The sequence below is a fragment of the Artemia franciscana genome, chromosome 12 (assembly GCF_032884065.1).
Source record: "Artemia franciscana chromosome 12, ASM3288406v1, whole genome shotgun sequence".
In the NCBI taxonomy this organism is placed as follows: domain Eukaryota; kingdom Metazoa; phylum Arthropoda; class Branchiopoda; order Anostraca; family Artemiidae; genus Artemia; species Artemia franciscana.
Window position 1 is genome coordinate 38,869,985 of NC_088874.1, and position 25,813 is coordinate 38,895,797.

General features: G+C 35.0%; 2 protein-coding genes across 3 annotated transcripts in view; one reads left to right on the top strand and one right to left on the bottom strand.

Annotated features, from left to right (window-relative positions):
• Positions 1–3,665, bottom strand: part of LOC136034090 (inositol monophosphatase 1-like) — a 48,560-nt gene extending 44,895 nt beyond the window's left edge. Inside the window, exon 1 of the mRNA XM_065715216.1 lies at positions 3,570–3,665. Coding sequence (XP_065571288.1) covers positions 3,570–3,632 — 63 coding nt within the window. The 5' untranslated portion in view covers positions 3,633–3,665. The remainder of the gene's footprint in view (positions 1–3,569) is intronic.
• LOC136034089 (arginine/serine-rich protein PNISR-like) overlaps positions 3,653–25,813 on the top strand; it is a 42,381-nt gene continuing 20,220 nt past the window's right edge. For both annotated transcript variants that reach the window (XM_065715214.1, XM_065715215.1), the window contains exons 1-4: positions 3,653–3,722; positions 5,554–5,801; positions 20,454–20,664; positions 24,246–24,383. In XM_065715214.1, coding sequence (XP_065571286.1) covers positions 5,567–5,801; positions 20,454–20,664; positions 24,246–24,383 — 584 coding nt within the window. In that variant the 5' untranslated portion in view covers positions 3,653–3,722; positions 5,554–5,566. The remainder of the gene's footprint in view (positions 3,723–5,553; positions 5,802–20,453; positions 20,665–24,245; positions 24,384–25,813) is intronic.

Genomic DNA, 25,813 nt, shown 5'->3' on the forward strand with positions numbered 1-25,813 from the left:
CTCAAATTGAATAAAGCACATGGGCCATATTGCATTCATACTCACATCCTCCATAACTGTTGAACAGTCTTGTGTCAACTTCTTTCCCTACTGTTCAAATTGCCATTAAATCTTTCCAGGCTAATTCTGGATTGGAAAACAGCCCATGCCATTCCAATATCTAAGAAAGATAGAAAGGACCTTGCTGAAACCTACCAACCTATCAGTATGACATCAGCAGTTGTCACGGTTCTTGAAAGAATAAACAATTCTACAGTAATTAGACATCTTGAAGCAAATAATATCTTGCACAGCTCACAGGATAGCTCTTGTTCTGGAAGATTCATTGATATCAATCTCCTTGAATCATACAGCCATATCACTAAGTTGCTTGATGCAGAGGTGCCTACTGACATGATTCTTCTTGACTTTTCAATAGCTTTTGACAAAGCATGTCACAACCAACTTGCAATCATATTATGTGCAGTCAAGCTTAAAGAGAAGTCCTTGCTCTGGATCCTTGATTTTCTTTATATATACAATCTCAATGTTTTGAATTGAGATGACTCTGGCAGCTGTATTTGTTGTTCATCAAAGCAAGTTTTGAGTAGAGTTCCTCAGGGCAGGGTTTTGGGTCTTACACTTTTTAATATCTTCAATAATGATACTCCTCCCACTATCAGCAATAAACTAATGTTCTATACTGACAACCTGAAGCTCATTAGACCAGCCTTGTCATATGAAGATCATACCTTTCAAATAAATAATTAAGACTACTAATGCATAAATAAGACTGCGTAATAAATGAACTGAGGCTTGGCTTCTTAAATTTAATGTTTTCAAGTGCCATGTCATTCACCTTGGCAAATTGAACCCTTGTCAATCTTATTGTCTCTCAGGTCACCCACTTTCCTATGTAAATACTGATTAAGATCTTGGAACCACTATTGATAATGAATTAAAATTCAGCACTCATGCTAAGAAGTATGCAGCTGGTGCTAATTTAAAGATAGAGCTAATTAAGCATACTATTTCTACTCATTCTTCTAAAGTCATCAGTCTTCTGTGTAAGAGACTTGTGTATCCTAAGCTTGAAGTTGAAATGTCTCTAGCCTCCCCTTATTTAAAAAAAAAAAAAAAAGCATTGGAAGATGTACAGAAATATGCCACCAAAGTGATATCTGGCATTCAGGAACTTTCCTACCCAGCAAGACTAGCAAGGCTGAAACTACCAACTCTTATATACAGGAGAAATAGAGATGATGCCATTTTAACCTATAAGTTAATGAGGGCTAATATAATCCCAGCATTATTCCTCACTGTTGGTCCTAACTCAAGAACAAGAAGTCATCAGTTGAAACTTGTTAAGCAGAACTTGAATCTTGTTAAGCAGCAAGTTGAAACTTGTTAAGCAGAACTTGAATCTTGTTAAGCAGCAAGTTGAAACTTGTTAAGCAGTGTTGAATCATCAACACTTGGAATAAACTCTCTGGAAAAACCATGACTGCTGAATCTGTGGACATCTATAAGCAGAGTGGATGCTGAGTGGTCATCTAGAGAGTGTAAATTCAACTGGGAAGCTATGGATCAGTACAGTGCACCTGGTTACTAAAGAATCCTGAATCCAACTCAAATTGTCAACTGCAATTTAAGATGCAATTAAAGGTAATTTTTCTGTCACCATGATTATTCTGTCAGGTTTGATATTTTTTTTTTACACATAAGTGAAACAGCAGTTTTTAAGCAACCTAACAGAATAAGAAGAAAACATGGTGGATTTGTGTTGAATTTTTTTTAAATCAACTTAATCTTGAAAAATCAATGTTTGTAAATTATACAACTTTTAAAAAATGAATTTATAATGAGATAGTAAGTTTGAAACAAATTTTATAACCTATTTAAAGCCTATATCCAAAAAATATAGAATGAAAACACTATTTTCAAGGGTCCTAAAAGGGCTTAAAATTGAATTTGCAAGAAAAGCAATGGTAAAATTCTAGTTTAATGACTTCTTGCTATCTTGGAAAGGGGTTAAGTTAGGAAAATGAAACTTTCAGGGATGGGTCTACAGGCTAAAGTATGTCCCAGGAAGGTATTTTGAAGTACCTATCTCTACTCCCTCTCCCTCTAGAGGGTCCTGACCTTTGAAAATATGTTTGTTACAAAAGTGAAAGCATTGCAAAATAGATCTTCAGTTTGAATGAAGTACAACAAAATTGTTTTCAGCTTCACAACTTTGCTCAATCCCAATTTATAAGGTTTTAAAGATATGCAAATACATTGGTAAAATTCTAGTTAATTGACTACTTGCTATCTCAGAAAGGGTTTAGGTTAGGAAAATAAAACTTTCAGGGATGGGTCTACAGGCTAAAGTATGTCCTGGGAAGGTGTTTTAAAGTACCCACCTCTACTCCTTTTCTCTCTGGAGGGCTCTGAAATTTGCCTACATGACAGGTCTATACCTATTGAAATTTTGACAAAACAACATTTTACCTTAATTTTCAGTTACTAGTTGCTTTTTCTCTGCCTTTAGTTCTGAAAATGCAATTCCTGTTATTTGAGTAGAATTTTGAGCCATATCAATCTTCTTTTTCAAAATTTAGGAAATGTATTTGCAGATCTTTAAAACCTTATAAAATGGAATTGAGCAAAGTTATGAAGCTGAAAACAATTTTGTTGTACTTCAAGTAAGCAGAAGATCTATTTTGCAAGGTTTCACTTTTATAGCACATATTTTTAAAGGTCAGGGCCCTCTAGAGGGAGAAGGAGTAGAGGTAGTTGCTTCAAAATAGACCTACCTTCCCAGGACATACCTTAGTCTGTAGATTCATCCCTGAAAGTTTCATTTTCTTAACCTAAACCCTTTCTGAGATAGCAAGAAGTCAATTAACTAGAATTTTACCAATACATTTCCTAAATTATGAAAAAAAAACATTGATATGGCACAAAATCCTACTCATATAATAGAAATTGCATTTTTAGAACTAAAAGCAGAGAAAAGGCAACAGGTAACAGAAAATTAAGGTAAAATGTTGTTTTTTCAAAATTTTTAAAGGTATAGACCTGTCATGTAGACAAATGTCATGGCCCTCAAGAGGGAGAGGGAGTGGAGATGGGTACTTCAAAATACCTTTCTGGGATATACTTTAGCCTGTAGACCCATCCCCAAAAGTTTCATCTTTTTAACCTAACCCCTTTCTGAGATAGAAAGAAGTCACTAAACTAGAATTTTTCTAAAATGATTATTATTGGTATCTAGTGGTATGCTCAATTTGTTTGTAGGTCAATAGGCTAGCCTTATATGAACTGCAAAATATTTAACAAATTATGTTTTCAGCAATAAATTTACCAAGAATTGATGGCATTTTGATTCTAGCCATCAAATTACTAGACAAGACTAAAAATACATTGTAGTTCATCTAAATCCTAGGTCTAAAGATGTCATGATAAGTTATGTTAAGTAGTTTCAAGACAGCCTTGCTGAAGGTTGGTGCTCACCTCAGCCTCCCTTGACAAACTTATTTATTGCATTTGACTGTAAATAAATATAATTAACAATCGATGACTGAATGACGAAGAATATATCTTACTTTTCCACCAGAATTGACAAGTTCTAAAACAGAAATATATATTTCATTTAAATGTTCTGCCATTTTTATAATTTTTTCTTCAACGATGATATTACACTCGAATTTAAAGGGAAGAAAGAAATGAAATGTTTTTTGAAATTGAGCTGGTTTTAGGTAAGATCATTTTATCCAGATTTTCTTGTAACCTTTGGAAATTGATACATTTATAGTATTTCAGCTAACAGAAACGCTTTGCATATTCTGAATCGTTTTTGGATTTGGAAGTGTTAGGCCTACTCTGTAATCTGTGTTTATTTGTCTTGTGTTTTTAAGCTAGTGCTAGGCTTGTAGACATAAGGCAATATGGTAAATTTTCTAGTTTGTTGAATAATTTTCTTGCTTGAAGACGAACATACCACTCATTTTTACCAGGTAAATTTTGAGCTCTTCTATTTCTTAGCTAGGCAGAATAGAAAAACATTTGCTTACCTTAAATTGTAGCTAGGAGCAATCTAAGGATTTCTCCTTGTAGAGCTCCAGAATGATGACTTGAGCTGTGTACAAAGTTCATTAGTTACCATTAGTCAACCTGCTTATTGCAATAGATTTTTGCAGTGCTGGTATTCAATAGGAACAGGCAAGCATTGAATTAAGCCTTGTTTTCAGGCCATCCACATCCAACATAGAGTTTGACATAAGTTATGCATATTGTTCTGAGTGCTATTTTCAATATGGACAAATGTCTTCTCAGAACCCAGAATCAACCATGCTATTCTGGAGCATTACAAACTTGAGGAACACATGTCTGACATGCTTGGAAACTGTAAGATGAAAATGCTTTAAAGTTTTGCTGGGTTGAATACAGATAACCTGAAAATGATTTTTGTTGAACCTGCTCATAACACACTTCAAACCAGTGTCTGAAAACACAACTTATATATAAAAGCATTTCTCTACTGTAATGGGTTGCCTAAAATTCTCAAAGCAAATTTTTAAGATAGCTAATCTGAAATAGCCTACTTAGGGTTTCTAAGCCCAGAACTGGAATTCTCCCTCTTCTCTGAGGACTTCAGAGGCTTTCTTTTCTTCCAAAGCAGACTGACTTATTTCACTATAGTGTATAAAATTGGCTAATTTCATTGATGAATTTAAATATTAATAAATATTTAGAAAATTTTCAACTGAGCTACTTGGGAAATTGTCTGCTTCTAATGTTTCTAATTGCCATAGTCACTCTTATCACCTCTCTAGTTGATGGGGTTCAATTAAACTTTCTTTTAAATCACTTGGTAGTCTACTTCTAACTTTTTTGAAAACCTTATTGGTTTTTCTCCAGTAGGCTATTTTATATCTAACTTTATGACCACTATATTTAAAAACAAATATACCACACAATCAGCACCTGGGGCCATATTATTCTTTGATCCTTTAATACTGTCACTAATTCTTCCTCATAAAATAAACCTTCTTTCACATCCAAGGTGTAAAGGAAGATCCACACCAAGCCTATCAATAAATGTTTTATTCTCTTTTATATCTTTTCCCATAACTATTGAACTACCTGTGACTCTTTGGATCAGCCAGTAGAAAATGTCACATGTCTTGGCCTTCCTTTTTTTTTCAATCTCTCACACACATACCAATGTTTGATGTGTTGTAGTTTCTGTAGAATTGCCTCTACATATGCATCCATTGGTTCAAAATTGAATTTTATCTTACATGTTCTTGAATCTCTTCTTAATTCCTTTGCCCTTCCCCTCACTCTGTATGGTGCCTCCTTTTGGGATCTTATTTTTTGTTTACTAACTGATAAATTTTTTTCATGCTTCTTCAAGTTTGATACCCTATATACCTGCTTCAACTCCCTCCAAGAGTCCCAAAATTCCATGGTAGTTCAGAAGCTTGTAGTATCTGACCCTGGTAAAAAATAATCCAGCATATGTAAATACTATATAAATTCTCTAATTGCTATTTTTCATATAAAAAAAAACTTCTGTTATTTTAGTTGGTTCATTAGAATGTCAAGAACTCCAGATGTTGAGGAAGGTGAATTGGAAGATGATGATACTGGACAACCTGAGTCACAACAAGAAAAGCTTGCTGATGAAAAGCTAGAAGCTGTTGTGAACAAAAATGAGCTCAAAGAGGATGTGAATACTGATAATAGAATACACAAATTAAATATATCTTCATTTGGAAGTGAAAGCCACTTCAAGTCTACCATCTCTAATCAAAATGTCTTAACTACAGAAGGTAAGTCTGAAATTTTGATTAGCTATACTTAATAAGTAGCTTGCTGATTATATTAAGAATTCTGCGTATCCAGATAAATGTATAACTTTTACAATTTCAAATATTTTTTATCTGTACTTTACAAATACAAGTGTCATTTAAATGACTCTCAAAGACATTTAAATAGTGTAAATAGCCTTGCATCTCTTAATATTGAAATAAGTTCTACTGATGAATCAAGCAGATCATTTTACAGTGCAAAATCAATAAACAGTACTCTCTCTGAACAAATTATTTTCATAGTGATAGTTCCAATAATGGCAACATTGAATCTAAAGTGTCTAGTGACACACATAGCCAGAATAAAAGCAACAAGCACTGGACAAGTAATGATCTAGTAGTTGTCTTAAGTAATGTAGATTGTTTAATGTCAAAATTCCATGGAATAAAATATACACTCACAACAGAAAAGCAGAAATTTATGCTTTTTGCAAGATAAAATCCAAGTGGACTAAAATCCCTCTTGGAGACATTCAGATCCAAATTACTAACTATACTTTGGTCATCAACTTATCTAATGTAGGAGGAAGAGGAATAACCATATAAATTTGAAGCTCTCTTAAGGTAGGAAATGTTGAAATTGATTCAAACTATGAGCCATATGTTGAAGAACTGTGGATTTCAGTTACCCTTTTACGTTTTGAATCCTTTCATATAGGTTGCATGTACAGAAGTCCCAGTTCCCCCAGCCTGAAGCTGTCTCTCCTTAATGTTAGTACATCAATTGACAATCAAATGAAGCATCAAGGTAATGTGATTATTGTTGGTGACTTCAACCTCCTCTATATTCAGTGGGTAAATGGGTCAGGATTCTCAGAATACAGTTCAGTTAAACCTTTTCTGGATTGTATTTTAATCACTCCCTGTATCAGGTAGTTAGCTTCCTAACTAGATCTAGAGGGGGTCAAAACCCTTCATTACTCAATCTTCTGCCAGTAAAGGACCAAGAATCTATACTGAGTATTGACCCCCTATAACCATACTGAGCAAGTGATCACATTGCTGTAGGTTTCAGCTTTAGACTGTACCCCTATAGATCAGAATTTAAGAAACATGTGTAGATTGATTACAGTCTAATTCATCTTGAATTGGCACAATGTGTTTGGTCTTTTATTGAATATATGCATATAGAAGAGTCATTGTCAACAATGAAAAGAATATTACTGGGAGCTATTGAATATCACTTCTGTAAGTTGGAAAAGGAAACTAAAAACCCTCCCATATATTACAAAAGAAATTAAAAAGGTCAGGAACAGAGAAGAGAAATACTGGAAGCTATACATAAAGAATTACAACCAGGAGGATTATTATTACACAAACTAAAACAGGCACATAACCAACTGCAAAATCTTACTCAAAAGCGACCGAAAACTATGAAGAATCAATAGCAGTTACAACAAAAAACTAACCCCAAGAAATTCTGGAGGTACACATCATCTGGTATTCCAATATGTTAGATTAGTAGTTCATCTTGGTATTTACTGTCCCTAATAATACTCCAATTCCAGATCCCCCAAGGTATGAAATGTTAAATGGCATGGTGCCCATTAATATTACCAAATCTGATGTAGAAACCCAATTGAAGAAGGTTAAACCAAATAAATTTACAGGACCAGATGGAGTATCCCCCCTGCCTACTACACAACATGTATGCAGTGTTGTCACATCCTCTCACTCTACTTTTTCTATAAAAGTCCCTTAGTGCTAAATGTTTTCTGCAAGATTGGAAGGATGCTTACATCACACCTGTACACAAAGGGAGCAAGATAAATGAAGCTAGCAATTATTGACTTATTAGTCTAACCTCAGCATTTTTGAAACTACTTGAAGGTATATTCAATTTAGCCATTATAGTCAGTTTAAATACTAATAATCTACTATAACCTAATCAAAATGGATTTCGTCCTAATGTATCAGTTGGTACCAACCTCACCAACACATACAATCATATCTCAAAACTTACGGATGAGGGATCTCCTGTTGACTTTTGGATACTATTTTGAAGGGTATTTTGGAGACAATAAATCAATCATCTTCTCCAAATCAGCAGTTGTTAAAAGTAGATTACCTCAAGGAACAGTTTTGGGTCAAACATTATTTATTATTTTTTTATCAACAACTCACCTTCAATCATAGAGGATAAAATTTCATTGAATGCAGATGATTCCAAAATAATTGGTCCTGTTCATGACCCTCAAAGAATCATCCAGGCTGATCTTGATCCATTGTCAAACTAGGCAAAATTCTGGTGGCTTGAATTTCATATTCAGAAATGCAGAATCATTCATTATGGGGCAAATAACCCTTTGTGCCAGTATTTTATAGAATCTAGCAATGGTTCAAAACAGCCACTCATATGTAGTCAAGGTGAACAAAATCTAGGAGTCTTAGTTGATGATAAGCTCAGGTTTAATTTTCATGCACAGTCTGTAGTTGCCAGTGGAAACCAAACTATTGGTTTAATAAAAAGAATATTCTGCAGTAGATCTCCAGTTGTGATCACCAAGTCCGAAATTCAGACCGAAATCGTAATTTGGGATGTGTGTTGCTAATCTAGTAAATAAGAGTGATATCTCAATTCTAGAATCAGTGCAGTAACATGCAACTAAATACATAAAGGGATTTCAAAATCTTACATATCCTATCCGATTACACAAGCCCAAACTACCATCTCTCACATATAGACATAGGCAAGTAGATGTAAAGATGACATACAATTTAGTACATGACTAGAGTGTGATCCCCAACCTTTTCCGGATAGTCAGTTCACCAAGTACCAGAGGCCACCCCTTGAAGCTCTATAAAAAACGTGCTGACACCAGTCTGCAAAACAAAATCTATTTTAATGAGTTGAATTTTCATCATCAGTGACTGGTGTTCACAGGACTTGTCCTTATTGCTGGCAATTGCGATTTAAGGTTTAAGGTACACTATTACTAGCAGCATCAGGAATGAAAAATGATAAAATATTGTGAGAGATAGAGCACTGATCAGTGAATGATCAATCTTAGAGATATAGTTCAGATTTCTTTTATTGAACAATAGTTTTCCAACATAAATCAGATCAGGACATAAACCATGATCAGGAAGGTACAGGAAAAAAAAAAGAAGTATACTAAAAACAGTCCAATATACCACCTCAGAAATCCCGAAAATATCAGGCCAGACAGGATAATAGCACATAATTAAAACCCTATAATCAACGCATTTGCATTAACTCATGCTCAAACTAGCATTCAAACTAGAGAAATTAACTCCAGGGGAATAATAGACATCATTTTCGAAGATACCAAACAAGTGGCAGCTTTGTGCAGTCTCTCAGAGTGTGTTCCAGATCACATTAGTATATTACAATCAATCAAGTGTGGATATGATAAGTCGATTGCCCAAAAGTAAAATATATATCATTATACAGGACAGCAGGAAGGTTCAAAACTGGTAGTACTTTTTCTGCTTTGATTAAACATTATACTCCTTATTTTGGAACAGGGAAGGCCTTTAAAGGAAAATTAGAAAAATAGCAAGGGAAACATATTTAACAGATTGTACAGCAACTATCTTACAAAAAAAAAATGCAGTGTCTTTTGACTTCTGAGTTTCATTTTTTTGCATTTCAATATTCTTCCCAATTGTTTCTAATAAGGGTTGCTTACTAAAGAGAGATGCAGTTTAATAATAAAACAAGCACTATTTGCATTCTGATAATAATAAATTACAATAATAATAATATTGTAATAATTTATAATTTGTAATATTATTAATAATAATTTAACAATAAATTACAAACACTCAATCTACTCAATCTGTTTCAGCACTAGAAATTCTAATATCAAAGACAAGAGAAAAACACCTTTTGTGATATTTTGGAGTAAGTTACTCACCTCCACAAAAGGAGCTTATTTGCTCATGAATGGAAAGCAGGTAGACTAGGAGATATTTTCACACACATAAGTAGTAAAGCCAAAAATGAGGACCATAGTGGTAAATTGTAAAAAAATGTTCAAGTAATATGCTTGAACTCATGAGTACTATTATCAATATTTTTTTGTATTATGACTATGATATTTTCTATTACAAGTAAATGCATTTTCAAAAGCACATCTCAAAAGTACTTGCTTAACTTGAGCATCCAGTTCCAGTTCCAAAAATTGTAGGGAGGTATATGGACTAACAACAAGTCCTTTCACCTCTTTTACTTCTTCTCCAGAAAAACTAGCTACTGGAATCGCTATTCTCCTCCAGTCTGCAAACAATGGATATATATGATTATAAACAATAATACACTGTTATTGATTGTGGGAAGTGCGAGTACCTGAGCTACCTGTCCCCAGCAGTTTAAGGCGCTAGGCCGGCCGGTACCATTACGGCTCTTCCTACTCATTCCCACTCTCTTCTGCACAATCAAAAATTATGGAATAAATCGCGTCCCTTTAAAAATAGACTTCTTTAAGGTATCAATTGCTGCCTTAAATATCTTACGATCCATTTCCCATGGCAGGTTAGAATCCAGGATAGCTGTATAAGTATTTGGAATCTTAGCCAAGGAGCAGAAACGCTTAAGAGCAACAGTCTCCTCACTCTGAGCCTGGCAATCAAATAAAATATGCTGGATTGTTTCCTCTGCTGAAAAGCAGATTCGGCATAAAGGGGAATGATGTAGCTTCCAATTATATAACAAGCTATTTAGAAGTAGGGCACCTGATTTCAGCCGGTAATATAGCACTGTATTTAATCTTGTATGAAATGGAGATAACATTAATTTTCTGTGATTAACTTTGGATCTTTGCCTGTTAATATCTCGTTAATTGAGGTCAGAGGAAGGACTAGGAAATAACATGGAAGCCTTTGCTGCTGGAGAATCAGCCATATCATTATATTTGATGCCTTTATGACTAGGAACATGTTGAAAATAAACTTCAATTTCTTTGATCTTAAGATTAAGAAGCTGTCTTCTAATATTATATAAATCTTTGTCATTAGCAATTCTATTAATATTTTGGATCAGTAGTAATGCTGATTTAGAGTCGGAGAGACAGACTATATTTTCAGATTCCATGTTATAATTTATAAGTGCATCCAAGGCCAGGCGGATGGCACATAATTCAGCAGACAAGATAGAAGATCCCAATGGGAGAGGAGAATAAATGTTCAAATTCAGGGATGGGATACATGCTCCTGCTCCAGTTCTTTCCCTTTGGACAGATCCATCTGTATATATTTTTCTGTAGTTGGGGTAAGCCTTTGAGATGTGTTCAGCCAAAATAGTCTGGATCTCGTAATTAGGAATCAAATCTTTACTAATAGAGATAAGTTCTACTTGACAGCTTGGAGGACTCATTTCCCATGGGGGGGACTCAGTAAAGGGATATGCATAAAGCGAATGTTGATTCCAGTTTGGGACCTCCAGTTGAAACTGATTCCATGATGAATGGGCATTGGGACAGGCTGACTTCTCAGCAAAGGTATGTGCATATACAGCATGCTTGGCTCCATAAGCCTGGATTTGCGAGAAATATTTTATCCTTAGACTAGATGCTCTTTCACTTAGGGACACCAATCCCGACAGTATTCTTAACTTTGACAGAGGAGTATGCTTATGCACACCCAAAGCTATTCGAACAGCAGAATTTTGTAAAGATTCAAGGATTTTTGAATAAGGATGGAGGACGAGCTGAAAAAAATTTGAATCCCATATTCTATATTTAAACGAATGTATAATTTGTAAAAATCCAAAATAATTTTTGGGTGACATCCACACTTACTTCCAGCAAGTCTTTTTAGAATACAAAGTCTCTGAATAATCAGAGATTTCAAAGAATTGATATGTTCATGCCACTGCATTTTAGAATCCATTAATAAACCAAGTAACTTCACTTAATTGCAATATGGGATCTCCCTTGAGAAAATTGTCAGTGGATTAGGAGGATCTAGAGTACCATTAGTAAATATAATGGCTTTAGTTTTACTGATTGAGATTGGGAAGCCAAATGCTAAAGAGAATCTCGGGGCTAAACTTATATCATGTTGAATAAGGCTTTAAAGAAGGCTAATATCCCTTCCCAACTTCCAAATGATCAAATCATCTGCATAAAGGCCAAATGATGCATGAGATACTTGAAATTCAGAAACATACAAGTTGAATAGAAGAGGACTCAATATTGCACCTTGAGGAAGTCCTCTCGTAATGGGGCATTGCTCACCTCTAGACTGATTTACTTGAACGTAAAAATATCTATCAGTTAGAAAAGACTTTATAAAACTTATAAAAGGATACGGTAAATCAAGATTTATTAGGATTTCCAATAATTTATTGTGGACTACATTGCCATAGGCATTCGACCAGTCAAACAGAACAGCCATTGTGACATGTCTTATTTTAAGAGAATTACAAACATCAATATCTAATTAGGTAATGTTGTCTAAAGAGCTGTGTCCTTTTCTGAAACGTGTTTGTTCACTAGGAAAGAGATTGTTGACTTCAGCAAACCACTCAATTCTTTATAAGACAAGCTTTCCAGAACTTTACTAAAGGAAGGCAATACTGATATAGGACGGTAAGACTTAAGATCATTAGATGAATCAGAAGGTTTTAAAGCAGGGAATACCTGAGCAATCTTTCAAGCATCTGGGGACTTTTGACTTGACCAAATAAGATTATAAAGACTTAAGAGGGCTGTATGCACCACCTTTGGGGACTCAAGAATCCACTTCATATAAATACCATCATAACCTGGGGAAGACTTGATGTTAAGAGAATTAAGTGCTACACAAAATTCATCTTGGGAAAAAGGTTTCATCAGAGTACCCTTATAAGAACAGGTAAGAGGGAGATTACAAAAAGGAGGTTGGATGGGATAAAAATCTGAGCAATCATTTTTAAAAATATCGGAAAACAGATCTGCCTTCTTTTTATCTGAGACAATTGGATATCCATCCTGAATGATATCATATCTACGGTCATCATTAGGCTGCTTTCCACTATTTAGTTGGCTAATGAAATTATGGACCTTTGAAATTGGGGTTCTAAAACTGATACTTCAGCTGAAATTCAGCCATGTACTCTGTTTAGCTCTCCTACAAATTAGTTTCACCTTAGCACATGTCTGCTTATAAGAGATTGCTGTTGACTGAGATGGGTGCTTTTGAAACATTTTACGAGCCTTTCTTTTTGCCAGAACTGCAACCCTACACTCATCGTTCCACCAATTCTTGGGTCTTTTGGAGCCATTGTAAAAATGTACCCTAGTCATTGGAATTGCCAATTTAGCTGACTCCAGCAGGATTGATCTCAAATTAGACTCAATGGCATTAATATCAGAATTAGGAGAAACAAAGGAAAAATCTACTTTATTTAATATCTCACGAAAAAGCGACCAATTACCTTTGGAGTTAATAAATGTAGGGACGTAGGGTTTGGGAGTGTAGCATAAATCTTGAAATGATGTAAGAATTGCACAATGGTCAGATTGAAGATACGACACCTTTACCATCTGAACTAAATCATAATATGAAGAAGGACCTAGAAGCAAATCTATAGTTGAGAAAGAGTTAGAAGAAATATTATACCTGGTCTGAAAGTCAAATGGAGTGAAAATCAAGGTGTCAGGAAAATTGGACAATATGTACTCTATTCCTCTTCCTGCTTTGTTGCTACTAGCTGATTGTTCCCAGAGAGGACTATGGGCATTAAAATCACCAAAAATAAAGGCATTTATTACCTGATAATTCTGTTTCCAAGATACTTTGGATGTCCTTACTCCCACGTGGATTATAAAAGGATTTTATGACAAGATGGTTACCATTGGCTAAGGTAATTATTATACCTACAACATTTATTTCATCCCTGTAGATAGTTAAGGGTTGAGGGGAGTGTTGGATTGAAACATGAACAAAGATTGCCACATCCCCTCCCTTTCTGTTAGTTGATCTATCTTTCCTGTAGCACTTGTACCCAGGTATTTTGATTTTCTTGAACTGATGAAGATTAGTCTCTTGTAGACAAATAATTCCAATTCTATTGTCATTCGCACATTGGATAAGATCAGCAAGTTTATTTGAATTTAAAGAGACGCAATTCCATTGTAGGATCTGCAGCTTAGTTAACATAGGAAGGGTTGAATAGGTGACGTGCATGATACTTTGAGAGAATGGATGATAATTGTGTTCCTATTTCATTGAAAATAGAATTGGAAAAGTAGTGTTCTGCAATTTCTTTTGTTATACTGGCTTTTTTATCTTTAGCCATATTTGATTGTAAGATTAGGTCCACTGATGCAACATATTTAATTAAACTAGTAATATGAGGTCCAACTCTATCTTGCATAGTGATGGCTTGAGTAGAAATATTAGGAAAAGCTGCCACTCTTTCAGACCAAGATTTAGGATTAGTTTTAGGATTGTTGAGGGATGGACTAACCTCAGGCACCTTGGGATGCTCCTTAGCCAACAGAGGGTAAGAAGTCTCAGTAGGAGGCATGAGTGCCTGATTTTGGTTGTTCTTGTGGATCTATAGCCAGGGTTTTTGAGGAAGGGCTAAATTCACTTCCTTGGCCTCATTAACTCTTGGACCTGATGGTACTTTGGAGAGCTTGGCCAGCTCCATTGCAGCTATCGGGAAAGGGACATTTTCATGAAGAGCAATCTTTAAAACTTTAGCTCATTGAACATATTTAGGACATGAATTGTGATCTGTTGATTGATGTCTACCATCACAGTTTGTACATTTAGGCACTTCAGTGCATCTACTTTCTGTAGACAAGGAGTGATTACCAAGGCGATTAGGGCACCCTGGTTCAGAAGAAGAACAATACTTAGATGAGTGACCAAGCTTAAAACATTTGAGCATTGAAGAGGTTTTTCTTGGTATATTTTATGAGCTTTTTGCTGACCAAAAAGGAAAACCGAGTCAAATTGGGAACTAGCGGGTAAGATAAAGAGGACACTCTTACTACTTCTTGTTCCCTTAGAATCTAGCTTGCCCATACGATGAACATCCAGAACCTCCAGCATTTCCCCCTTATTGTTCATAAGATCATCTTTCAAGTCATCATTTGACAGTTCCAATGTTATGTTGTACAGCACTATTTTCTGAGAATTTTTCAGGGTTGGTTTCCACCATTCAGGTGTAACAGGGATATTGCCAATTTTATGTAGGCTAAGTGCTTTGCAGGCTTCGTTTCTGTCTAGAAACATAACCGTTAGTGAACCATCTCTGTTCACATTCACAGTGAAGCTGCATCTAAAAGCTTTGAAGAGATTCATTCTAATGTTAGTAATATTTTTGATAGAGAAAGATTGATCTTTTACTGTTGGAGTAAAAAGGATAATGGTTTTGTCCTTTATCTCCACAGCTGGGACTGAGTTTGAGAGTCCAATTATTTCAGGAGAACTCATAGAAGGCTTTTTTCGTTTCTGTTTTCTGCCCACTGTCTGAAAATCCTCATTTAGCAGGTTATCAGTTTCAGAGATTGGTGAGTCAGAGACAGTAATCATGGTTTCATTCAGGTTTTCATCATTGGATATTGGAGATACAACAATAGGAATATTCGCTTCTGATAACCAATTAGATGATTGGCCCCCTTCCCTGAGGGGGCTAGAAGAGCTAGGAAACATTGAGTTCAGGAGAGGGAAATTCCAGAGACTCTAACCACGCAATAAACTTATATGAAAAAGCAAAAGAATATTTCTCAAACAAAAGGAGTAGCAAAAGCTTTAGTTCCTTTCACTCAGAAAATAAATGAAATAAATAATATAAATTTTCATCAATTGATTTCTTCCTTTCTTCGAGTTCACTCTTTAGCATCCATAACTACTAAATGCTAAATCGAAAACTAACTGATTTTTTTCCTTTTTTTTTTTTTTTTAGGACAGACAATTAGATATCTCAGATTCCCATTAGGACTTTAATTCATTTCTCAGGTATTGACCTTGAATGAATTTCCTGGAATAGGTTTTCATGAATTAAAAATGTTAAATATTTTATCATTGCAGCTTCTTTTTTCATATATAAAGTTTTCTCTTGATATGATTTGAACATTTCCTTCACCTAATAAGAATCTAGAAAATACAAAAAAATGAAAAGATTTGTGGTTAATAGACTTTGCTGAAAAAATATTAGAAATTCAGAAACTTTATTATCAGTTTTGTTCTGTAAAGCAGCAAAAAAGGTGATTCAAAGCAAAGAAGTGATGTGCCACTTGCATCACTCAAGCCTGTTACAGGCTATACTTCACCCAGTAAACAAAAATTATGAAAAGGGGGGGGGGCTGAAGAGACATAAAGTAGCTCAAAAAAGTTGAGTCTACTTTCCAAAAATGGCAATTTCCTTAAATATTTTCCTTAACTATACAGATATCAAGATTCTACAAAGATGCCCCTTAGCAAAAGTAAGCTTGAAAGCATGGTTATTGTTGCCAATCACTTGTATCTTGCTGTAATGTTTGATGATATGTGTGTTATGTCTTTCTAAAATGAAAAGTAGACCAGATAAAGTTATCACCTTCAGTGAGAAATATATGCTATGAAGTCTCAGGGCCATTTTGCTTGCCATGTTTTGTAGGGTTTTTATTTTGGCAAGATTTGATGGGATGAATGTTAGCTAGCTATAAAATGTTTTATTTATTTTCAATTACTACCTTAATTTGCACTTTGGAGCAATATTAAAGTCCATGCTGGATCTGTTTTGCTCCGTGTCAATGATGGCAATGTAACGTAATGTCACTGTGTTAAAGGACCAGTGACAGGCCATAAAAGAGATTTGCTGTGGAGATGCAATTTAAGACCACTGGTAATCGTGACCACAAGGTAGGTATGATCCATAAGAACCATTCTCCGGTAGTTTAGAGTTGGTATCACTACAGAACAGCAACTTTGGATAGAGTGTGTGAGATGGTTGCGAATGACAAGTGGCATCAACCTCCTAGCAACACTCATGAAAAACTCGTATCAATGATCATTGGGTGGCAGAATGGGACAAACAGTCCCACTTGTATTTCCATAACTTGTTGCTCTATTCTTTTTCAAGTCTGGACTTGTACAACCCAATTGCAGGTGCAGTCACTGTTTTGTCTTGAAGGCTGTTCTAGTCATTAATGGCACAATCAGAAAAATATTTTTGCAGTATTCGTGTCCTCACAATACGTTTAGAAAGTTTCTGCAAATAGCCTCTTGTATGGTGCTGACTTGCATATTTTGTGAAGAGAGTATTGTTTGGCTGGCTATTGTATTTGTAGGTCAGAATCATGTCACCGCGCCTGCGTCTGAATACAAGGGTTGGAAGTTGTAGCTACTCCAGCCTATTATTGTATGGCACATTTTGCAGACCAACTATGTATTTTGTGGCAACACTTAGAGCACCTTTGACTAGGCTAGTATTATTCTTATAGGAGGGGTAGGTAAGGCACGTCCCAAAATCCAGAATGGGCCTGACAACAGCCTCAGACAGACAGACTGGTGATTGCTGTTTTGAGCAAACCAAGACTAGAATTTGTTCTTGACACTGCCGATTGCCAGTGCTCATGGAAATCAAGTTGGTCATCAACTGTAACACCCAAATCTTTTTCATCATGGTTAGTCTGCAGCTGGGTGTAGGACTGTAATCCCTTTTCAAGCATCATGTATTTATGGCATAGGCTGTTGTCGCCAAAGTGAAGGATGCTGCACTTTGTGATGTTAAACTCTAATAAATAATCATTTGCCCTGGTTTGGTTTTTGGAGTAAGGATTTTCAGGCAATGGTCATCCTGAAAATCGTTTGGATTTTCGGGATATCAGACTGTAGGCGTTGTGGGTCTGCTGGTCAGAAGTGCTTGGAATCATCAGCATAGAGTGCGATGTTATTGATGACTTCCTTTGTCATATCATTGATATAAATCAGGAATGGGGTAGGGCCCAGAACTGTACCCTAAGAAACTTCACTGATGACTTCACATTGTAATGAAAAGACTTTGTCACCGTTATTCGTAAAAAGTCTGACCTATGTCTTCCAATCTGTCGAGAAATTCATTACCCATTTGACCCCGTCAGTATGGATGCCAACAGCTGACAACTTTGCCTGAAGATGTTTGTGTAGTACTTTGTCAAACGCTTTGGCAAGATCAAGTAGTATCAAGCCCATTAGTATTCCCTTTCCCAGGAGGTCAGTAATGATATTATGCGTCTCGAGCAAGGTAGTCTACTAACTTACCTGGGAGGACGCCGTGCTGGTCTGGGGATAGGATGCTGTTGGGCAGGAGATGTGACATGATTTTTGCATTGACTATATGCTCCAGGGTTTTGGCTACAGCTGGAATCAAGCTGATGGGTCAATAATTCTCTGCCTTTGTCCTGTCACCTTTTTTTTAAATATTTGGGTGATGTGCATGTTCCTCCTGTCTGCAGGCACTGTCTTGGTTCCCAAAAGAGGTTGCACCTCTTGTCCCAACTCCTCTTCTAGATCTCGTGGCAAACCTACCACTGTTTGCCGCGGTTTGCCACGGCAAACCGTGGCAAAACACCATCCTTGGTTCCCAAAAGAGGTTGCACCCCTTGTCCCAACTCCTCTTCTAGATCTTGTGGCAAACCTACCACTAGCCTTACCTGTTAACTTCATGACTGCTCCAGCCTTCCTCTGAGCAAAGAATGTTTATTATCTTAGATATCTGAAAGTAATTGCTTACTTTCTTTTCGTTTAGCAATGCTGTATTGTTTTCTTTGGCCCGCCAAATTTTGATAAAATTCTCTGAAGAAAGGGGGAGCATTTGATCAGGGAATTTCTTGATCATTTTTTGCTGTACTTGCAAGTGTGTCGCTTTATTTTTGGGATTTACTTTGATTTCCTAGTTAAATAGTCGGTGTCACCAAAGTGGTTTTTGAAAGGGGCCCAGTGGGTTCTGTTGAGATTCGACTTCTACATTGAACAGACAGAAATGCATTTTGCCTGAAATGCAGGAGAAATGCGGACTTGAGACTCAAACCATGCTGGTCCAACCTGCAGATCAGTTGTTGATATGGTATTATTCCTGAAATTGTAGTGTAGTTGGTTAGGAGACCATGTGGGGTTAGAACTTTGAAATTGTTGTTGCTCAAACGAAATCATTCTATGTTCTTGCGAGGTTTGTCCAAGCGTATACAACCTTCCAATAAGAAGTTGTGAGCCTTGAAGTCTCAAAAAATGATAGTGGTTTTAGCTTTCGTTTCTTCTTCAATCACAGTTTTAATATAAATACTGCATTGTGTTTGTAAAAGTATGAAACTTTTAGGGAGATATGTTCATGCTAACCACATCAGTTTCGTTTGGGCACTTTCTGGAGACTATCGCTGAGTCTGGTGTGCCCTGTTTCTTGAGATTAAATAATGGAAAATATTTTTTTTTTTAAGTAAAGAGTATCTTGAACAGAGCAAAAAAGCTAACAGAAATTATAGTGAACAATGAACTAAAAGCTAAAAGAAACATATATTAGACTTAATAAAAAACGAAACCAATAATGTACCAAAAATAAAACTGATATTCAACTTAAACTCAAAACGAACAGAAATTACTAGATATATTAACTGGTAAGTCGACCCCTTTGTATCCCAATTAAAGTTAAAAAAAACAGATGTTAAAGGACAGATATTAAAGTTAAAAGAAATATATATTAAACTTAACAAAAATGAAACCGATAATTAACTTGTAAAATACGAAAAATAAAACTAATATTCAACTAAAACTCAAAACGAACCGGTATTAAAGTTAAAAGAAACAGATATTAGACTTAACAAAAAATAAAACCAACATTAAACTTATAATATACCAAAAATAAAACTGATATTCAACATATAGTCAAACAAGTTTGGTTATATGTATTCAACACGTTCAATCTTCATCTAATTTAATAGCTTCAAAAACTAATATTCACATTAATAGTCAATTTAATAGTCTCAAAAAGTAAAGTGTACAGTCTTTGGTTTTTTTCGCACTTGAAATTAACTGCCTCTGTAGGGAGGTTTCACTGTTAAATTGGACCAAATTAATATTTTGACTATTTTAAAGTATAGGTGACACAGATGAAGCTGGGTTTACACTAGCATAATTTAATATACCCAAACACAACTGAAATTTGAATATTTTTAGTACATCAAAGGAGTAAGTCCTAATCTATGGGTTTCCTGAAGCGTTGTAGAGACAGCTTGTTGTGGTCTGTTCTGGTTTGTTGTTTTCAGCTTTAAACAGAAAGGTTTTGTACTAATCATTGCTAATTGTTCTTGCAAGATTCTAATTGAAAATAAGGGGTTTAAATTTTCACTTTTCTTTTGGAGCCTCTATTTTAATCATAACTTTTTTTTCTAGACTTGGTTTGTTTTGTTAACCCTACTCCCTGTATTTTATTGAACATATGGTAGTGCCGTGGATTGATCTCAGCTTGGTGATGAGTTGATCCTAGCTGCCCCAGAGTTGAAGGGAAGGGGTCCTGTTGGTTAAATATATTCCCAAGAACCAACTAAGGATGCTGGGTGAGGCGTTCTTGTCTGTTCCCACTTTGTCTATATTTTTGTTTTATTGATACCAATTTTTTTTAAGGTCAGTCAAACAATCCTTGAGGAACATGTCAGCCTGATAATTCCTGCGTTATTTATTTATTTCCTTTTTTTTCAGAGGAAGAGTTTTTAAAAAGGACAACTTCAGATGCTCACCTTCTGGTGTCAAAACCGGACGATATTGATCCTCAATTGAAACAGTTTGGTCTTCCCAGTACATTTAGAAGCTCTAGAGGTATAGAAAGAGGAGGATATAGAGGTAGACGACCTTTCAGAAGTAGAGGGTTTTTTCCGTTCAATAATTTTAGAGGGAAATATAATTATCAAAGGTGAGTAAGATGAAAGAGAGCAACGCAAGATAGTACTTCATGAAATGTAAATTATCTCGTATTCAAGTTAAAGACTCGTACAAGTTAAAGAGCCTGACGGACAACAGGTATAATGTATAGAAAGTTGATATTTATTTTCTTGTAAAACTGTATTTTATAAAAAATATATATATTAATAAATTTGTAATATAACCATAATGAGAAATAGTTGCTTGCCTTCAGGGAAAGCAAACGCATACTCTCTTGTGAGCATCGAAAACCAACTGACTGATTGGACTTTTGCTTTATAGAGAATCTGCTGTTTATGACATCCATAGCCTTATCCCATATTTTTGGATTATCTATTAGCCGGCTGCATTAGTCAACACGAAATTATACAAAGTAACAGAGTAATTTCTCAGACCACACTGCCTTTCCATTTACAAATTGAATGGAAATATAGAAAAAACGAGTATCATATTTTGAATAAGACAGTGGAAAAAACAAAAACCTAGGGTATACGTAATTTTTTAAATAAACTGTGTTGTTTCATCAGATTTTATTGGCAAATCAAAAAAGAACGATGTCTCTGCTAAATTACATTATTGTGATGTAGGCTACCAGAAAGACAGCATAGATACCCTGATTTTGTTTGATTTTAGTTCTATTTGCAGTGACGAACAGTTGTCACATTGGAGATTACTGTGTGATTTTTTTTCCGTGTTTTCTTTTGTGTTTTTTCTTTTATTTATATGTTATGTTTAATTTTTTTATATACATATGATTGATAAAGGTGCCTGGACGTGAAGTCGAAACATTCGGAGGCTATTTTGGTGCTTTTTTAGCTGTCTTATTTAAAGTAGTATACCCGTTTTTCTATATTTTCATTTGTTGATTTGTATAAAGTAATAAAAGTTTTTTTTTTTCTTACGCATATACATGAATCATGAGTAAGCTGAATCAGTATTTGAAATGAGAGTCATGTAGCGACGAAGATTGTTGCACAGGTTTTTTTTTTGTACCATAAATAGTGAAAATTTGGGGAAATTTTGCCTATCTTATCTTCAAAATATAAACTAAAGGGTGAGTGGGTGGGGGAGGACCTCCTGCCTGAATTTTGAGGTTATTGTGCATTTACTCATATCTGTCTCATAATTCATCAGTTTTTTATCACTTTCCTGAAAAACAATCTGCTTTAGACCAGACCATTGCGCTTTTCTTTTAAGATTTTTTTATTAAAAACATTGAATCACTGTGACTTCCTCTATGTGAGCCAGTATGAAAAAAAAACCAAATAGTTCCATATAGCTCGTTTAATGTTTTTATGTTCGCAACTTATTTCTAAAGTTTTTAACGAATGATATGCAAAGCTTAGGGAATACAGGAGAAAATTTGTTTAGAGGGGTTGTTGTAGAAATAAATATGCTTTGTATTATACCTTTAGATAAAATTCTTTGAAGGGTGTGTATCATCTTGAATTAAAACAAAAGTGGTAACAAATTACACTAATAAATGCAGTTTGTAGCTCAATGTGGTTCAGTGTGCTTCTTATGAAACTTGCTGCATTGAATTCTGAGTACCAGCTATAATTTCTTTATCACCTACAGTGTCTACTTTTCCTTTGAAAATTTGAGCGTTTTAACTTCTCGAGCATAATTTTTTAACGAAACTTTACTATATATTTTGTATTCTAAAATCTATTCAAAATTTCAAGCCATAATTTTTAAGTTTTTTTTTTTTTTTTTTTTTTTTTGTCTAAACGATAAAGAATTCCAAAGGAAAAAAACTTCAAAAATCTCTGTGTAAAAACTATAGATGCTTGAAAAACTTCGATCATGTTCCAAAGTTTAGTTTTTGATGTTGGTTTGGGAAATAGTTATAAAGTCTTTTTTAATAATTACAAGTTTGATTTAAGCCAGAATAGTTTAATTTTGTAAACTGACTATGAAAACCACTGTGCAAAACTGTAGATGGCAAAAAAAATATGATAGTTTTGTCAAAAGCTCTCTGTAATTCTGTTCCGAAGCAAAATTAACCATTTTTACACAAATTTAATGAAAGTATAAGCAAATATAAACATGAAAAATCTGATTTTTTTTTATTTGTTTAAAAACACAAAAATTCTCTTTTCCCAAAATGAACATAGAATGAATTTCCTAAAACAACTTTTAAAGTTAAATGTTGGAATACGGTCATCTAAAATATTAGAAAAATATTTTTCTTCCACTAGTTATTTAGTAAATTACATTAAATCAGTAATTTATCTTTCTTTGTTTTGTTTTTTATATAAACCTAATTAATTTGGTTTTCCTGGGGTAGCGCAGTGGATCGATCTCTAATTAAGATACGGTGTCCGTCCCAGTTGTCGCAAGGCTGGATGATAGGACGGATACCTGTGCCTGCAAAAGGGACTGCAGCTAAAACATCGACAATTTTCAACGCCCTATGTGCTACTAATGACTCTGAAGGATCTTCATTCTCCATCCTTATTAAATCAGTTTGGTCTCAGTGTTGCTAGTTCGTCTGAACCGGTTTATTTACCAGATAAAGATTTATTGGGCTTTTATTTGAAAGTCCAAAGGACCTAAACACGCACCTGACTACGACTGTAGAGTCGCCTTCCCCTCTTCCACCAGAAAGTATTTCCTCTGTCCCTACTTCTAAACCAAAAAAATATCCTCACTGTAACACCCACAAATATAAATAGGAAAATGACAAAAGTGAAAAGCGTTTGCCCTGTTGTCAGCCCAGGGGATCCAATAAAAACATATGTTGACGAAGTTTTAGTGGCACTATCGGACACATGTAAGACTACATCTGTGTTCAGTAATTATGAGCTGTCTTGGAGGCATGGCTACGTGACATACATTCTAGAGAAGGGAACAGGTAATGGTCCAATGGGGTCTGCCCTATCACTGTAACTCTAATTTTTTCCCGAAACTACATGAGTTTTGAAACAGATTGGTAAAGAAGGACATTCTGTGTAATCTTCATATTAAATAGTATGGCAATACTTGTGGACTATCAAACACCTCGATTAATTTGCCCGTAATAAATCTGCAAAAGCTTTTAATCTAATCAATGACTCAATTTTAGTGAAAAAACGCTTCATGGATTTTGTCTTCCACTGTTTCTTGTTAAATGTATTCCATCGTTTTTTTGTTTGTTTTTTGGACGGTCTCGGTCAGTTAGATATAATGATGTGTATTCTGAACCCCTTCCAGTTTAGTGCGGTGTTCCCCATGGGATCCTTTTGGTTCCATTCTCCCAGTTGTGATAACCGGTGGAAATTCATTGGTGGCCTTTTACAGGTAACACCTTCTCCTGTCAAATGGTACAATACAAGCAGGTTATGGGACATAACCTGTTTTCTTTTTTTCTTTTTTTTGCTAATTCCTCTCAGAAAGACTAAACTTTTGATGGTAAATTATTTTGCCTGAATATTACACTGACGAGGAGACAGTATAACATTATTTTATGTTGCTATTGACTGTTTAATTTTTCACCTTTATCTTTCAGCTATTTGGGCTTTGAGGAGTCGTTTTGAAATAAATTATTTATTAATTCAACTATTTTATCTAATGCAATTCTCATTATTATAGGAATAATGATGTAAAGCAACACTCTTTGTATACGCGAGATCGAAGTTTAACGCCAAACAAGTTTCACAAGCGACGAAGATCGCCCTCTCCTTCCCCAAGACGTACACCCAAGTATCAACGACGGTCTGACTCAATCAGGTATGTTTTAGGATTTTTTACGTCTGCGCTAACGTTTTCGCCCCCTCGTCAATACCTTGCTCTTTGTCTAGGGGTGATACAGAGTCGAATATGGCCTTGGTTATCATAGGTAGAAGCGACCCTCAAAGTCGGAAACACCCTTTTCTGTGTGTTTCCCCATATATTTTTATACATTACACCTGAATTTTTTCACAGTCGTACAGTCCCAAAATAATCACGAAGCAGAATCCCAATTAGAACCCTACTCTTACACAATTTAATACTTCCTCTGTAAAGCACTTCTAACACAATACAGCGTATCGTGTTAGAAGTTTTAACACGATACGCTTCATTCAATTCAGGCCCATTCAAATTATTCCGCTATGGTGGCGCTTTTTGCAACTTAGATCATATTCTATAGTTTCACCCGGCGCAGTTTATTGGTCAAAAGTAAAATATAGGGCGAATGGGTGCCAACCAATGAAATTCATTCTCGTTTAGCATCTAGACGTGGCATTTCGTCGAAGTGCGAGGTTTTAGCGGAAATTTCATTAGGATATAATGAGCTGACGACTTTTTAGTAAGATAATATTTTGAAGGGAGATGGGAAAAAGAGAGAAATGAGGCTTTAGGAGTCTTTGGTGCCTGGTAATTTCTTCCTGTTAATTTGAAATCTGAAATGTTTGTTTTAAAGTCAAATCGTCAGTTTTTCACCGTCATGGATGCTTGCGCGATATAGTTGACTCGAGTTGAGGTATTTGAAAAACTTTCTTTGTAAAGAAGGAAAATAATTTATTAGACAAGATTTAGACCACACAATTTACGATAAAAAATGGAAGAGAGAAAAAGCGGATTTTGTTTAAATAAAGCTTGTTCCACTGCTTTATCTAAATTAACCCCTTTTTTCGCTCTCTGAATTTTACCAAAAAAAAACATTCTTCTGAAATTCGAAAATCGTTTTTTTTTTTTTTTTTTTTTTTTTTTTTTTTTTTTTTTTTTTTTTTTTTTTTTTTTTTTTTTTTTGTACCATTAAAGATGCGATCCATATTCGTACCAGAATCAAAGAATTTGAAATGCTCATTTTAAATTTAATAGCCACTATGGTGTTTTTCCCATCAGTTAAGCTTGTACCATATTGTTGACTGCCTTTTTTTGGGGCGGTGGTTTCTTATTGCAAAAAATTATTTGTTGTAGCATAAAATTTTTCGTTTATATTCGTACCAGAACGCCTTAAACAGAACACTCTTTTTTTTTAAATATCTAGATTTAGAAGTAACAGACATCAAACAATGTATCAAAGAGAGATTGACTGCGGGTATTTCAGTAGGAGAATTTTTTTTTAATCTCAAAACTTTTTCGATAAGGCAAAAATTACGTTTGTATCGCAAAAACTCGGTTACTTCGTAAGAAAACAAGCATACAGCAAGAAACAAATTTTACATTGGAGGAGA